Source organism: Phytophthora ramorum (assembly GCF_020800215.1).
Source record: "Phytophthora ramorum isolate Pr-102 chromosome Unknown Phyram_PR-102_s0002, whole genome shotgun sequence".
NCBI classification, from domain to species: domain Eukaryota; phylum Oomycota; class Peronosporomycetes; order Peronosporales; family Peronosporaceae; genus Phytophthora; species Phytophthora ramorum.
The window spans coordinates 2,064,359-2,079,812 of record NW_027150648.1 but is presented as its reverse complement, the minus strand read 5'-3'; the positions used below and the strand labels follow the sequence as shown (position 1 = coordinate 2,079,812).

General features: G+C 52.1%; 6 protein-coding genes across 6 annotated transcripts; 3 read left to right on the top strand and 3 right to left on the bottom strand.

Moving 5' to 3' along the window:
* Positions 1-225: 225 nt before the first annotated feature.
* KRP23_2075 (Endoplasmic reticulum-Golgi intermediate compartment protein 1) lies at positions 226-1,261 on the top strand (the record flags this gene model as incomplete). The annotated part of the gene is made up of 4 exons (XM_067886761.1): positions 226-405; positions 476-533; positions 596-886; positions 954-1,261. The coding sequence occupies 4 exons, from the start codon at positions 226-228 to the stop codon at positions 1,259-1,261; spliced, it is 837 nt and encodes a 278-aa protein (XP_067749413.1).
* Positions 1,262-1,433: 172 nt separating this feature from the next.
* Positions 1,434-3,340, bottom strand: KRP23_2074 (uncharacterized protein; the record flags this gene model as incomplete). Its single annotated transcript, XM_067886760.1, has 5 exons — positions 1,434-2,039; positions 2,103-2,164; positions 2,232-2,548; positions 2,617-3,076; positions 3,133-3,340. The coding sequence occupies 5 exons, from the start codon at positions 3,338-3,340 to the stop codon at positions 1,434-1,436; spliced, it is 1,653 nt and encodes a 550-aa protein (XP_067749412.1).
* A 137-nt stretch (positions 3,341-3,477) lies between these two features.
* KRP23_2073 (Protein arginine methyltransferase NDUFAF7-like protein, mitochondrial) lies at positions 3,478-5,190 on the top strand (the record flags this gene model as incomplete). The annotated part of the gene is made up of 3 exons (XM_067886759.1): positions 3,478-4,087; positions 4,163-4,367; positions 4,437-5,190. The coding sequence occupies 3 exons, from the start codon at positions 3,478-3,480 to the stop codon at positions 5,188-5,190; spliced, it is 1,569 nt and encodes a 522-aa protein (XP_067749411.1).
* A 168-nt stretch (positions 5,191-5,358) lies between these two features.
* KRP23_2072 (60S ribosomal protein L10) lies at positions 5,359-5,985 on the bottom strand (the record flags this gene model as incomplete). Its single annotated transcript, XM_067886758.1, has 1 exon — positions 5,359-5,985. One exon carries the CDS (start codon positions 5,983-5,985, stop codon positions 5,359-5,361), a length of 627 nt encoding a protein of 208 aa, XP_067749410.1.
* A 3,587-nt stretch (positions 5,986-9,572) lies between these two features.
* On the top strand, positions 9,573-10,147 carry KRP23_2071 (uncharacterized protein; the record flags this gene model as incomplete). Its single annotated transcript, XM_067886757.1, has 2 exons — positions 9,573-9,678; positions 9,759-10,147. The coding sequence occupies 2 exons, from the start codon at positions 9,573-9,575 to the stop codon at positions 10,145-10,147; spliced, it is 495 nt and encodes a 164-aa protein (XP_067749409.1).
* A 1,271-nt stretch (positions 10,148-11,418) lies between these two features.
* On the bottom strand, positions 11,419-15,367 carry KRP23_2070 (26S proteasome non-ATPase regulatory subunit 10; the record flags this gene model as incomplete). Its single annotated transcript, XM_067886756.1, has 6 exons — positions 11,419-11,828; positions 11,891-11,963; positions 12,035-14,665; positions 14,727-14,912; positions 14,982-15,101; positions 15,176-15,367. 6 exons carry the CDS (start codon positions 15,365-15,367, stop codon positions 11,419-11,421), a joined length of 3,612 nt encoding a protein of 1,203 aa, XP_067749408.1.
* Between the last annotated feature and the right edge of the window lie 87 nt (positions 15,368-15,454).

Genomic DNA, 15,454 nt, shown 5'->3' with positions numbered 1-15,454 from the left:
CGTACACCAATTTATTTATTATACAGTTGTCCCCGCGTATTCGCTACCGCTTACATTTAATAAACTGAAACACTTAATGAACAGTAAACAGAAATTGCGTCTTTTCGATACTTCCAAAGTTAATGAACCTCAGGTTCTAATAATGTCCATCTGGCGAATACGACCGGCACAACTGTAATACTATCCACGTGGCATTTTGCCTTGAAAAAAAGTTTCGATCGCAGCATGTCTTGGCGGCGCTTCGACCTGAACGTCAAGGGCGTGGAGGGCATCCAGGAGCGCACCATCGGCGGTGGCGTGGTGACGCTCGTGAGCTGCGTGGTGGTGGCCTTCCTGTTGCTGTCCGAGCTCTCGGTCTGGTGGACGGTGAGCGTCACGCACCGCATGCACGTGGACACGAACCCAGTACGTGAAATAGATTGCGCCTGCAGCGACAATAATTTCCCTAACGCTGTGTGTACTGGATTGGAAGCAGCAGGACTTCCCTATCAACATCCAAGTGGACGTTTCGTTCCTCCACGAAGCATGCAAAGGTGACGAGAAATGTTGCCGAAACTCGTGGGTTTTAGTGTACTTATTGTCATATTTGTTGCAGAGGTGGCGATGGACGTGAGTGACTCCAAGGGCCACAAGGAGATCCTCCTCCAGAAGGACATCCAGAAGGAGCCGTATGGAGAGAACGGCTGCAGACTCTATGGTACCGCGCAAGTGCAGAAGGTGGCGGGCGACCTGTCGTTCGCCCACGAGGGCTCGCTCACGGTCTTCTCCTTCTTTGACTTCCTCAACTTCAACTCATCCCATGTGGTCAACCACCTGCGCTTCGGCCCGCAGATCCCAGACATGGAGACGCCTCTCATCGACGTCAGCAAGATCCTGACCCAAAATTGTAAGCAGGGTGCTGCCATGCTAGTTACGGTGCCTTACTGACTTATTTGTGTCGTGGTTACTTGTAGTGGCGACGTACAAGTACTTTGTGAATATTGTGCCGAGTCGCTACGTGTATCTGAACGGCAGGTCGGTCACGACGTTCCAGTACTCGGTCACGGAGCACGAGACGAGCTCCAGGGGACCAAACGGCCAGGTGTCGTTCCCCGGAGTGATATTTTCCTACGATTTCTCACCTATTGCGGTGGAGTACATTGAATCCAAGCCGTCAATCCTGCACTTCCTGACCAGTACCAGTGCCATCGTGGGTGGCGTCTTTGCTGTCGCACGTATGATTGACGGGGCTATCTACAGCGTCTCCAAGAAGATCGACTAGGTGGTTAGACATTACTGCAGCAAATGGGAGAAACGTGTACACAGCCACCGCCGACAACTTTGAAGTCTCCACTAATTTTCGACCAAAATGAGTTTGGAGTTTAGTTTCATGTTTTGTAGGGAATCGGCACCTATTGTACATGCTGCGAAGCAGCTTTTGCCCCCCGTTTGCCTTACACAATCTCTTGGACATTGTTGTGTAGCATCTGCGAGGACTGTGCCGCGTTTTTCCTTACGGCTTCTAGTCGCTGCTGAAGCTGCTGCTCTCTCGTGAGTTCTGGCTTCTGCTCGGCGCTTTCGTCATCGTCTCCACTACCAACGAGGTCATCATGGAGCGACGCCACGAGTGCCATAGCCTGCTGGTCGGGCAGCTCGTTTACCACGGCAGCCACATCAGAGATAATCTCCTGTGCCAGATTTTGTTTCTGTTCACGCGTGTCGAAAACGATGGCTGCATAAGCCAACGCTGTCTTCTCGACGACGCGCACAACAGCAGCCAGCGGGAGGATACCTATAGCGTAAAGGTGAAAACTCGCACCGATGTACGTGCGGAACGAGTGAATGCCGCTCTGGTTGCACTCATTTCCACGGTACGAGTGCTGGTGCAGACGTTCATTGGTCGCATGGTTGCGAATCACATCGTGAATGAGTACTGCCGAGACGGCGTACAAGTGAGGATTCTTCAGAAGTTCCTTGCCGAGGTCGATGTCACCCTGGCCGTTGTCTCCCACGAAGACGAATCGATGCTCAGCAAAAACTCGTTTGAAACGAACAAAATTCTGTTGATGCACAGCAAACAATTAGTACGGCATCACACGACGGCTTAGCTGTTTGCCACGCACCCGCAGCTTTCCTGACGCAATGCGTTGCGATCCCCACATATTTGCAAAGCGACCCATCAGAACTGTACATGGAAAGCAACCGCGTAAGAAATCACATCGATCATGTCGAACACAAATCGAGGCGCTTACGTGTGAAGTGCTGAAACCCACAGGCACGAAGCTCCTGTAGTGATCGCTTGCGCAACAACTCAGGTCGCGCTGTCAGGAAGGCCACACGCTGAATAGTCTTAGGCTTCTTCGCCCCGGCTTTTGTACCAGACTCAAGGTCCTCGTCCTCTTCATCACTGTGCTCGCGCTCGTATCCGCTATGCGCGCCAGCAGTATCGGCGGAGATTGTAGCAGAACGCTGTAGCAATTCCTGGGCGAACTGATGGACACCTGGATACACCGTCAGCTCCGGGTATCTCGTGTCGAAGAGAGCTGCGAGCATCGTATCATCAATATCACTGCACAAACAGCAACAGTTAGTTGGGTGCGCTATCTATGCAGAGTAAAACTGAATGCTATTCATCACCACAGGAGCTTGAGTGGAGGGAAAAACTTGGGGGATGCTCGCAGCGCCGCAGCTTCCGCCTCGAAGTGCTTCAAGATCGCGTCCCGCTCCGTTTCCGATCGGATGCGGTGGTAGATCAAGTCAAACATGGGGAACTTGGCATCCACCTTGTTCTTCAGCTGCAGGCACGCCATGTTCCGTTTGGCGCAGAAGCAATCGCGGATGCACGCGACCACGTCGGGTTCTGCCGCAAACCTCTGCAGTGCCAAGACAACGGTGGCCAGCGTCCCGACGCTCAGCACCCGCAACTCCAGCCTCGTGCTGCAAAAATGTGCAAAGTGCTGCGCCTTGACCTTGGAGTTGAGCAGGCGGTGCATGTCGATGACCCTGATGAAGGCCTCCGTCTCCCGCGGGGTCTCGCACGCCGCCAGCTCCGCAAATGTGTCCGTGTACAGCGGCACTTTCCCCGTGTATCGCACTCCTGCAGTAAAATAGTCAGTGCAATACTTGCATTATTAACTGAGCATTGCAACGCACGAGACTTGCGGCCAACGGCCAGCAGCGCCTCGCGCTCGGCGTCCGAGCCGGAGAGGGAGACTTGCGGCCGCCTCGGCGCCTTGAAGGACGAGCGCAGCACGCGCAGAGGATCCACGCCATGGCACAATAGCAGCACGCAGAAGCACAGCAACAACACGAACAGCAGCAGGAAGGGCAGCAACAGCTCCAGCTCGCGCGTGGGCTCCATGCTAAGTGGCGGCAGAGCAGTTCTAAATTCGGACTCAAATCCGGTCCCAAATTTTGGTAAGCCGCCCAAAAAACCGACCGGACTGAGCAGATACCGGTACAGCCATCAAAGCGACTACCAGCCGCAGGAAGTGCAAGATGTGGGGCGTATCAAGTCGCCGATGGGCCGCGAGTGCTCGTCGTGCACGGGTGTCTGGCTTTGCTGCGAGCTTCTCGAGCACCAGCGACGTCAAGGACGCAAAGGTGGTGGCGCAGGCGAAGAAGTGGCAGCAGCAGCAGCCCGAAGACAAGGCCAAGTTCCTGTCCATCCAGGTGGACCGCTCGGCTCTTAAGCAGCCGGGCGACGCGCTGCCCAGTCAGTCGCCTGTAGACCTGCCGCAGAATAAGAGCAAGGAAAACTCGCTGGTGCACGTGCTGCGCTCCATGATCGAGGTGAAGGGGCCACTCACGGTGGCCGAGTTCATGACGCGCGCGCTGAGCCACCCGGACCACGGCTACTACATGAAGAAGGACGTGTTCGGCAGCCAAGGAGACTTCACCACCGCGCCCGAGATCAGTCAGATGTTCGGAGAACTTATTGCAGTTTGGTGCGTGGCCACCTGGCAGCAGATGGGTACGCCCAGTCACGTCAAGATCGTGGAAATGGGTCCCGGCCGAGGCTCTCTCATGAGCGACTTCCTGCGTGCAGCCAAGTCCTTTCCGCCCTTCTACGAAGCAATTGAGATCCACATGGTGGATATTAGTCCAGGTATGCGTAGTGCATGTCTGGAGGTTCGTGGGAGTGTTAATTAACGGGGTGCGTGTTGGTGTTGCGATCTGCCAGCGATGCAGAAGATTCAGCAGGAGACGCTCAAGTGCGAGCCTGTCGAGGACAAAACGGCACCGGAGAACACGATGCGGCTGCCTGATAACGGACCTACAGTTCGCTGGCACGCGGACTTTGCGAACGTGCCGCATGGCCCGAGTTTGATGATCGCGCAGGAGCTTTTCGACGCGCTGCCGGCACATCAGTTCGAGTACACGGACCGGTACGATTTGTAATTCTCTGCGTGGAGGATAGTGGCGGGGTTTATTGACGTTTTGCTGTACTGTGGTAGTGGCTGGTGCGAGCGCCTTGTCGACGCTGACTATGAAGACAGCGGCGACCACTTCCGCTTCGTGCTGTCGCCTGGCCCGACGCCGGCGACTCGCGTGTACATCGGACGCGAGAAGCTCTTTGACCCTACGCAGGCTCTGTCGCACGTGGCCGAGACCCACATCTCGGGCGTCGAAGACCTCAAGAAGATGCAAGGCGCAGTGGTTCAACGCCTGGACGTGGCGGATGTGGCAGGCACTCCTGTGCGCACGGCGCAAGCCCAAGTCGGCGACAAGATCGAGATCTCGCCGGTGAGTATTGCGCTGGTGCAGGACATGGCCAAGCGCATCTCGCAGTCTGGTGGAGGTGCGCTGATCGTGGACTACGGCTACGACCACCCGTCGGAGCTCAGTCTGCGTGGCATTAAGAACCACGAGTTCGTAAGCGTGCTGCGCGAACCGGGCGATGTCGACTTGAGTATTGACGTGGACTTTGCCACGCTGCGGCGGTTCGCCACAGCGGAGTCCAAGGTCACGATCTCCGGTCCCGTGGGGCAGGGCACGTTCCTCAAGAACATGGGCATCGAGCACCGCCTCGCAATGCTGCTGCAGAACACCGAGTCGGAGAAGGTGCAGGAGGACCTCTTCTCGTCCTTTGAGCGTCTCGTGGAGCCTGAGCAGATGGGCACCATCTTCAAGGCAATGGCGCTTACCCACACAGACATCGGCCAACCCGTGGGCTTCGAAGACACCCCGTCCGAAACTACCGAGACTTGAAACAAATCTGAAGGTAGAAAGAGAAACAATAGACGGACCGGATGTGGGTAAACAAGGAAGACGTTTTCATTGCGCCAAACAAAGTCGTAAATTATAGCGTTAGCAGCCTAACTCACCCAGCCCATGAGCCGGACAACAGGCACCATCCATCGATACAAAGCGACCTGCTTACAGCTTGAGAGGGCCGTGGTTGGGGCTGTACTTCTCGTGGTTGCCGTCCAGCTTGAGCGAGCCGTTGGCACGCATCTCAGCGTACAACTCGCGCTCGTACTTGGTGAAGCCCCACTTCTTGGAGCCCAGCACTTTCTGGCGACCAGGGAATTTGAACTTGGCACGACGCAGAGCCTCCACGACCGAGGGGCCGAAGTTGTCCTTGGAGCGCACCGAGATAATGGGCTGGCCGATGGCCACACGGGCGGCAACACCGGCGGGCTTACCGTAAGCGTGACGCATACCGGTCTGCAGTCTATCGGCACCGGCGCACGAAAGCATCTTGTTGATACGCAGCACCTGGAAAGGGTGGCAACGAATGCGCATGTGGAAGTTGTCCTTGCCGCAGTACTTGGTCAGGTAACGGTTAGCGGCAATACGGGCGGCCTCCAGAGCCTCCGACGACAGCTGCTCCTTCTCGTCGGACACCAGGTGAGCCACGAAGGGGAAGGAGTCCACCGAAGCCTTCTTGTTACCCACATCGTAAATGCGGATCTTCGGGTCGGGCACACCACGGCAGAAGCGCGACTTAATGAACGGCTTCTTGTTCTGGAAACGGTAACACTTGGCAGGACGGCGACCCATGTTGACTTGGTAGTTTGGCAAATAGCACAATGAGAGCGTTTGAAGCGCCCGCCGCCAGTCCATTCAAAGGCGATTTTTTACACCCGTAAAAAGTGTAAAAACATTGGTAAAAAGTACAGTTGACGCAAACATGAGTGATGGTCGTCAGATCGGATCACGCAAACGAGAAAATCAGAACCAAGAGCGATGGTCGTTGAAGTGACGATGAGCCGCCATGGCTACACAAAGTAGACGAATTTCCCGCATATTCTTTCGATCCTCACACTGCTTACGGTAATTAGTCTGTGTTCATAGATAGTATTCTGAAAACCAGAATTTGTCTGGGTTAGAGCAATCCCACCGGTTGCGATAAAAAAATATAATTAGCTAAATAAACCATGACAGAAGCACATGTAAATTTGGTCGGCTGAAAAATCCGCACCGGTTTTGGTTAACAGTCACTGCATATACATGTACTATCATCCCGGGAAAAAATCGCAATTTGAGACGGCGTGGCTGCCAGCATATTCCCCCACCTCTGTGACCGTCGCCGGCTTTCAAGACATCCTGAGCTTCGTTAAAGATGATGACGACGACGACCTTCTTGCCATACAACTCCTCCTTGAACCTTCATCAGAACAACACAGCGTGATGGAGCGTGGAGGCTCTCGTCCCGGCAAGGCAAAAATAAAGAACGGGAGTTTGACACGCGCAACAAGCACTTTATGAAGCAATATTTCGATGAAACCCGGTCTACAACGATAACGATTTTAGGGAACGCAATCGTATGAGTAGGAAAATGTTCCAGCGTGTGCTAGATGGTGTTTTAAAGACTGACCCGGGGTATTTTCAGCAGCGTCCGGATGCAACCAAGCGCATGGGAATACATCCAATCATGAAGGTTATCTCTGCTTTGCGCGTTCTTGCGTACGCTCTACCAGTCGTTTGCCTTGAAGAGAATCTGGAATTATCAAGTACAGTCGTTTACGATAGCATCATGCACTTTGTTGAGGCAGTGGGGAAACGTTTTGGCGGTGAATATCTTCGATCTCCAACCGAGGTAGACATGAAGAGGCTGACGGAGATCAATGCACGCCGTGGGTTTCGGTATGTGGTGCAGCATCGATTGCATGCACTGGGAGTAGAAGAACTGCCCGTATGGGTGGGCTGGGCAGTTCAAGGGCAAAGAGAAGAAACTGACTGTCGTCTTGGAAGCCTGTGCTGATCACCAACTCTGGATTTGGCATGCTAGCTTTGGATGGCCGGGTTCTTTGAATGATCTCAATATTTCAGATCGATCTCCGGTGTTTGACAATCTAATGAATGGGACCGCTCCACGAGTAGAGTTTGTCGTCACAGGCAGGAACAGGAAGCGTCGGGTCGGTTGAGTGATGTAAAATAGTTTTTCGTCTTCGTGCACGGGATCGAACAGCTTGTAATACAGCATCGTGTCTCACTATATGTGTGATAGTGAAAATTGCAGACGCTCAGTCTTGTTTGCGTCGGTAAAAAATGGTTTCACGACGCTCGTGTGAGAGCGGGGGCGGCCTGGTTGAAGATGTAAGAAGAGTGTCATTGGTGTCATACCATAGGTTGCCGCAGCTGAGTGAACAGTCGATCGTGTTTCAACATTAGCACCCCGCAGGCGTTCGACTATTGACGTGTGGTCAGAAGCACGTCGCACATTGTGCCGCTTCTGTGAGGGCGCAACAAAGCAGCCCGTCCCCGCGAACTCATCTTTCGACCTGAACTAGATACTGTGGAGGGGTGGATGCGTTGGGCAGCGGCAAGCGTGCCCCGTCAGAAGACGCAGTTAACGGTCTGCCGCAGCAGCTCGGCGAGGGCTTGGTTGTGTTCGGCTTCAGTTAGGTTGGTATTTCGAGCGGTGCTTGGCTTTTCCATGGTAATTGGTGGTCTTTAGGCGAGGGTGGAGAAATTACGTATGAGAATTCATGTTCCGGCCAGCGATGGCATGCCACCGTTACTCATCCAACCATTGTTTCTCCAATACCGAGCTCTATAGACTACTGAGTATACCAAATTACTGGCGGCAGCAAGTCGTGTGTTTTGATTCAGATTATGGCATCTTTTGTTACAAAATGAGGTTAAGCGTATTATATTTCAAGCACACACACATCATAAAACGGCTCTTTCAAACAATGATAAATTCAGCGGTTGTGTTTGAAGAGTACATGGATAGATAGCATAACACAAGCGGCAAATCACGGTGCGATCCACATAACAGCATTTGATTAATTGTTTTTTGTCCAACATAATCTATTTTAATCTGTGTGGTGGATGCAACACGTCTCGTGTTAACTCCTCCTGATGAAGCCGCTCAACGTTCCACGAAGCTCTCTGTCCCACCCAGGACCACGAAGCCCAACGCAGTGACAAATGCCACAAAGACGGAGTTCTGACGACGGTAACGACTGCCACAGCCACGACCAGCTGCCCGGAACCGGGCGCGATGCCTAAGGACCCGACGATCAACCCATAAAGAGTACTTACCTGCTGGACGGTAGACAGCTAATTGTGTGGGTATCAAAGGAGGAGTACAAGCAAACTGGGAAGCGGGGTGATTTACAATTGCAGACCAATATACTACGACTGAACCTATTGATTACTACTCTAAACTGTAGATCAAGAGAGGTTCTAGGTGTTAGAGATGTTGCTGACGGGGTAGGGTCCTCCTCCGGACGACACAGCAGAGTCAGTAGCAGCTTCCTCTGGTGCCTCCGTCTCAGCTTCGCGATGCACTGGAGTCATGGGTCTCGCCGGGATATAGGCGATGACGCTGGAGGCGGAGAGCTGGACGGCGATGTCATTTGGTGACAGGAGGTAGATTAGAGGACGGTTTGCGATGGGTTGAGGTAGATTGCCGAATGAGTCCTCTGTCTCGAGCTCTGCTCTGTCGGAGGTCCTGGACTTGCGTTGGGAAGCATCTCACTCGAGCGCGCGGGGGGGGGGGTCTCAACGGCTGCCCAAGACCGGCGACGGAAACAACCTTACGTGTTGTGCACGAATTTACCGACCATCGTTGCTTTGCCTCTCACACGTTCTATGTGTGTATACTATGCGCCACATATGCGAAAGTTGCTGAGGATACCGTTGTATATTGAGAAGTAAGGACACCTCTAACTAGTAATAACGCCTTACCTGCTTCCTGCCTGCAGCCATCCGTGTCGTCCCGAACTCACCAACCGGAGAGTGGCGGCCAAAACCGGTGACTGAACCGCGGTTACACGCGGGTTACGCCTGGGTTACAGGCGTAGTTCTAACAATATGGTGTATATTCTGAACTAAACAGTAGAGAAGTTTCGAACGGCGTTTTCACGACCTCCACCCTCACAATCATGTTTAAAACACATTTCCCCCTAACCCGGTCGAATCAAATTCTGGTGGAACTCGCAAATGTGCGGATTCCTTACCTCTACCCTCACACCAGCGCCGCCATTCATTTCCCGCGTCGATCACTATTTCCTTGGCCCATATACCACTGTTAGATCAGCGATGACGGAGCCAACGAAGCTCAAGAATTTCTCGGATATCGAAGACGTGCTCTTGCTCAAGCAGGCTCTCCATACAGCCAAGAGCACGGCAAAGTCATGGAAAGGTGGAACAGCCTTGCCGCCACGCTCGTGGCGGCGCCAGATTTCCTAAGGAAGAATCTGACCGGAAAGACTGCTCAAAATCGCGTGAACGCGTTGCTAGGTTCGTAGTGGTTCTGATGTTTCTTGCTCGCTTGTAAAACTTTACCATTATGCTGTTCGTTGTGCCTTTGTATTTTCTAGCTACGGCGCAGAAGAAAAACAATGCAGCAGCACGGCTTTCCGGGGTGACGGAGTCACATTCAGTTAAGGACGTCCTCCTTGACGAGCTTCTGTCAAAAATTGAGGACGGTAAGCATGAGAGGGCGACCAAGAAGAAAATCAAAGCAGAGGAGAATGCTGAAAAGGAAAGCGCGGGTGAGACAGTTCGTAAGCTTGCCCTCGAGCGTCTCAAGCGACTCAATGCGGGCGTCGAACGCCCAAACTTGTCGATCATGTTGTGTAGCCTGCGCGGGTACGACAGGCGACACAACATGATGGCGAGCGCCTCCTCCATCGTACATCGATCTCCTTCCTCGGTAATGATCGTCGCGGGCAGAGAAAAAAGGCGCCCGAGCAGCCTGATGCCGTAGGCGTCGAAGCGAAAGTCTTTAACAGCGTTTGCGTAGCCGTTGCTGCTGAGATCGAACCGCACGTCTGGTATTAGAGGCCGCTCTGGTGTCTCGAAAAGCCCCGCTTCGTGCATGAGCATCCAGCAGTCTTCTTCATCAATAGCTGCTAGATGTAGCAGCAATTCTGTAGCGGGGCTACACATTCGGTTCACCTTCTACCTTAGTGCAACATACACTAAGGAATACATTCAGGTGACCACTCCACAGGGTGGTCCACATTCATAGCAAAAGGCATATGACTGGTAGAAAGTAACACCTTTCTACCAATGAGAGTCATTCAACAGATAGGGGTTCTGCCAGCCATCCAATGGCAGAACCTCTCATTAGAAATATCGGTTTTAGGAGGAAACCCAATTTACAATCAGTACAGTTCTCATTTAGCACCAAAGCTATCGTTCGGTCCCTTTGTCTTAGTTTAAGTATACTTGCGGATACAAGTATACTGAACATAAGTTAAATATTCCTACGCTTCCTCATACACGTGTGCACACGTGTAAGCTTAAGTAGTGGGTCTAAGCAGACCCATTACAAATTCTATTGCCTCCACCTGCGTGAAAGACATGCCTGCTGCCGCTGCGGCGTTCCTCGACAGGCAATATTGATCCCTGCTGATCCCTGTGAATCCGGTTGGTGGTACACGATGTTCGAGCACATTAGGACACTACAAGGACGAAGCACATGAGGAGCAACGTACTGTTTTACTCGCAACGTAGTAAGAAAAACGAGCGGTAGAATATGACGCTGATGGACGCAATCGCCGGCCGCGGCGCTTGCTGCACACTTAGCGCTCGCGCTCCTTCGCCCGTATTTCAAACTGACTGACAACCAGCTAGTTTGGCAGCCTGCTAACAGCTGTTTCCAATTTCCTGTGTCGAAACATCTCTGCAATTTGCATTACCCTCACCCTCACTTTGAAGGAGGTGAGGGTAAAGTGAAGGTGTTGCCTGCGTCGAAATCTCTCTAGTGTATGGTCGAGACCTTTCCTCAGTGCAGGAAGCCGCTACAGACGTACCGGTATTGAAATCGGTACCCCAGTGGGATTTTCCCGTCGAACCGGTATGGATACCGGTAGAACCGTCAAATTAATCTTATTGGGCTAGCACTTCGTTGCTTCCTATCCCAGAATAATTGTGTTGTATTGAAGCAAATGTAAGAGAAGTGTTTTGTTGGTCCTTTTCTCGGCATGATGGCCTACCTACGAATCCAACTCGTTGGTTGCACCTTGTCGTAGTCTACGACAAGATGCAACCACCGCAAAGCTTGGGCTCTGATAGATTTTCAAGCACAGGGGGTCTGAACGGTGCCGATTGAAGTGAGTTACTTGCCAGTTTGATGTCCTCGCGCGTGCAAATCTCATCCAAGGAGGCCCAAATATATTCACCGGCCTTCTTGACAGCACCGCTGTACTCACCAGTCTTAATGACAACACCGCAGACCAATCCCGAAAGCTTAGGAATGTCGTCTTCCTCGATTCTCTGGTCGTGGAACTTCAGCAGATCTTTGAGCAAGTCCCGAACTTCTTGGGGGCTGAGGTTGCGATTAGTCTCCATTTCCTGAGGCCCTGTCGTCGGATCTTCGGAGACACCAGCACCGTGTAGCATTTCGTGAAATTTCATGCTTCTGTCTAACAGCCCCTCGCACTCTGAGGCGGAGAAAAAGCTTAGTCAGTGATACATTTGTATCCACGTCCTTGAGCACACGTACCGTCGGAGATGGTTCCAACAACGAGCTGCCCAGCGACACCTGGCACAGCGGCTGAAATCAATTTTAATACCACCTAGAACAGAAGAAGACAGCGACTCAGATGAAAAATTCCTGGCGTTGCTTTCTTGCATCGACATGACGTACCTTCAGGTACTTCCCAAACCGTGAAAAGGGCTCCTTTGCGATAGAAATACTGATCGGGTCGTGGTAGCACTTTCCCGAGATTTCACTTAAGAACTTAACGACGACCGTCGTCGTTACGTGAAACTCGTGGCACTCAAGTGTCCAGCGTGAAGGAAATTTGGCCTTGTCCTGTATCGTCTCGGTCAACGCCTTTGTAGTGTCTGTGGCTGTCGTCCGCTGTCGCCACCTATCGCTGTACCATTTCATATCTGCTGGAAGTAATTCCAGGTTTGTGCTGATATGAAGTTTTCTTTGTTCACTCAGAAGCCCATCAACATTGAAGTGCTCGCCTTCGGAGTTTACTGCATATCGTGTCACCAGCACGCCCGGGTATAACTTGAGTAAATTCTCCAGCTCTGTGCAATACTGCACGAGATGCTCCCACGCCGTCGTCCGCTCTCGTGCAACGACACTAATACTCAGTACAGAAGAGATGGTGTCCGCATGGCCATCCATTGAACATTTCAGCGAAATGTCTTCAATGGCGACACGAGTGCTGAATTCATTCACCGTTTTGTCAAGAAAGATTGACCCACCATTGTTTCGCTTCACTCCTGTTAGCAAGGCCGAATACGTCGCCACCGCAAGCTTCTCAAAGAGATTATCCGGGATGGCAGGCTCAAACGAGTACTCCCACCGAACACACTCAATCAATCCAGCAGACTTATCCTCTTCAGTTGGAAATGGTTTGGCCCTCATTGCTGAGGTAGCTTCACGGTCTCGATCCCAATACACTGGAATGATCAAGTCCGAGTCCCACTCCATTTCTTCTGACCCAGAGTAGGCAAGATTGAGCAGTAGAAGCAATTTCTTCAGGTGCTTGAGGGTGGCCGTGTTAACACTTCTCCAGCAGGGCAGGTTTTGAATGAGAATGTTGGTCACACGCCCATCGACGGATGCCTTAGCATCCATCTCGGGGTTGACAATTTGGCGGATGAACGCAATGAGAAGCACAGGGTTGAGAAAGAGTCGCTCTTGCAAGTCCGGCACACCATCAAACCACACAATGTCGCCTATGTCATGCAGCAGGTGAAGCGCAGCTAGCATTTCCGTCGTGGGCATGGCAAGCTGCGATGAATCCATGAAAGCCTTCAGTGACACGAACGCAGTGTCGACCCTTCTCTGGAATACTTGGTCGGGTGTGCATCGTTGCTGAATATCCTTCAGAAGGTTGGCGTAACTTGATGGTAGCTTAACTGAGTTTTTGCTATCCTTCAACAGGCATGTCAACTTGTCACGAGCAATGCTTTCGTATTTCGAGTCGGCACTCGAGAAAACAATCAGCTCTTCGGAGAGGAGTACTGGCTGCTTGTTACAACTCCTTTCCCAGCTCTCAATTTGATCATCAAGCTCAGTCGTATCTGCGTGTTGATCGCTACTCTTTGTGCTATCCCTTGTTCGCCTCAGTGTATCCAGTCCAGAATTCACTCGGTCTTGCATTCGCTCCGTGTTCCTCTTGAAGCGTGCTACGACATCTTTCTGAACTCGGTCAATTTTATCCGGGTCATTCTGGACAAGATCGGCTTTCGTGCCCACAAAAGCAAACGCTGCCTGCGGGAAGTGAGCACAAATCGTGCGCACCCATTTGAAGATATGCGTCTCGGCAAATTCATCCACTGGACCGTCGGCTATTCCATCTTCTGTCGAGATAATGCCTGCGGGAAGCTCTGCGTGATATTGTTCGAGGTCGATGCAGAGCAAATAAATGGATCGAGAAGAATAAAACAGGGTGTGTGCTGCTCGATACTCTTCCTGACCTGCAAAATCCCAGAACGAGACCTGGTATTCGCAGTCCTCGACTTCAAAGCTCCATGGGAACAAATCAATTCCAAGGGTGCGATCTCTCACCGATTCGCGCTGCGGGGTTCCGCTGGTGAAGCTTTTGATGAAACTCGTTTTCCCCCATTGACTCGGTCCAACGACGCACACTTTGCAGCGATTCAGCGAGCCTTTGACTTCGGGACTTTCAACAATGCATTCTGGCATCTGCGAACTGCACTCAGGGTTTTGTGGCGCACGCTGGAATGACATGGCTTCGTACGGCATCTCTCTGAGTTTAGGGGCAACCGCGCATGCATATACAGCTTCATTCACCTCAGAAGCAACTTCGCAGGGATAATCGCTTCCACTCTCCTCACGACCTTCCAAGCGGAAATCCTCGTTGGCATCAGTACCAGCTCGGGTTAAACTTGCCAGCTCGCTGGGTTTTCCACTCTCAATCACCCTTAACATGGCTTCAGGCTCAAGTGGTAAGACGCTCGCACGACGACCGCGTCCATCTCGACCCAGCGCGGCGAAATAGGTAGCAATGTCAAGCACACCACGTCGAAAGACCTCAATTGGCAATGTGAAAGACATATCGCCTTTTTCACGCTGAGCGTTCCATCCGTGTACGAGCTGCAAACGTGCCTTGATCACTGCAGGATCCATGTCCGGCTTCTGTTTCGACCGGAAGTACTCGTCCGGGTTGGACCAGGGTACGGCCGCGTTGTTTTTTAAGAGAATGCGGCTGACATCCACAAAGTCTTCGTCATCGAACTTCCGTTGATTAGATTTCGCGAAAATCGCGTTGTCCAGTGGAGTAGCGCTTTCCTATAGCAAGTATTTCATCTTAGCGTGTATTCCGATTCAGTTTTCTGTCGTGGGCCCGTACCTTATTTACAACATTTACATCAGCACCAGCAGAAACCAAAGCAGCAACAAGCCACGAATTCCAATTGGATGCATGATAATGCAGCGGGGTTTCGTTGCGCGAGTTCTTGGCATTTACATTAGCTCCCTCTTTTAGCAGCAACGTGTACGTGCTGACTCCAGCTGTTTCAAAGAGAAGTGTCCTCGTCTGAGTCAGAGCCCCGAAAGCAAGGCCGTTAGAAAGTGAACACCAACAACGCTGGAAATTTCCACGCACCTCTTTGTGATCTCCTGTCACCACCGTGTAGGGGCGATTTATATCTGCACCATGCTCCAGCAGCAGCTTTACTAGTGCTCCATTGTTGTGAATAACTGCGGCTCGAAGGGGAGGGAAACCCTGTAGCAAAAGAGGAGGTCAAGCGATGTTGAAAGTAAACCTCACATAGGCAAAGCTTCAATGTGCCAACGCACCTGAGAGTTAGGCCTTTTAGGATCAGCTCCCTCATTCAGCAGCGTTTGGACCATGACTGCGTCTTGCTTCGTGACAGCATCATAAAGGGCATTGATCGCTTCCTTCGTTCGCTCTGGTGGCTCATTGGCTTCCCCCGCGCGGGTGCGAAGTGGTTCTTCCGGTAAAACCGGAGGGGCTGGTGTTATCTCCATTGCCAAATGGAAAATGCTGCGTCGTTAGTCCTTGGCACGCTCCTTTCCAGTGGTTTCACATTTCCTCATCTTCCACGCGGTCGACAG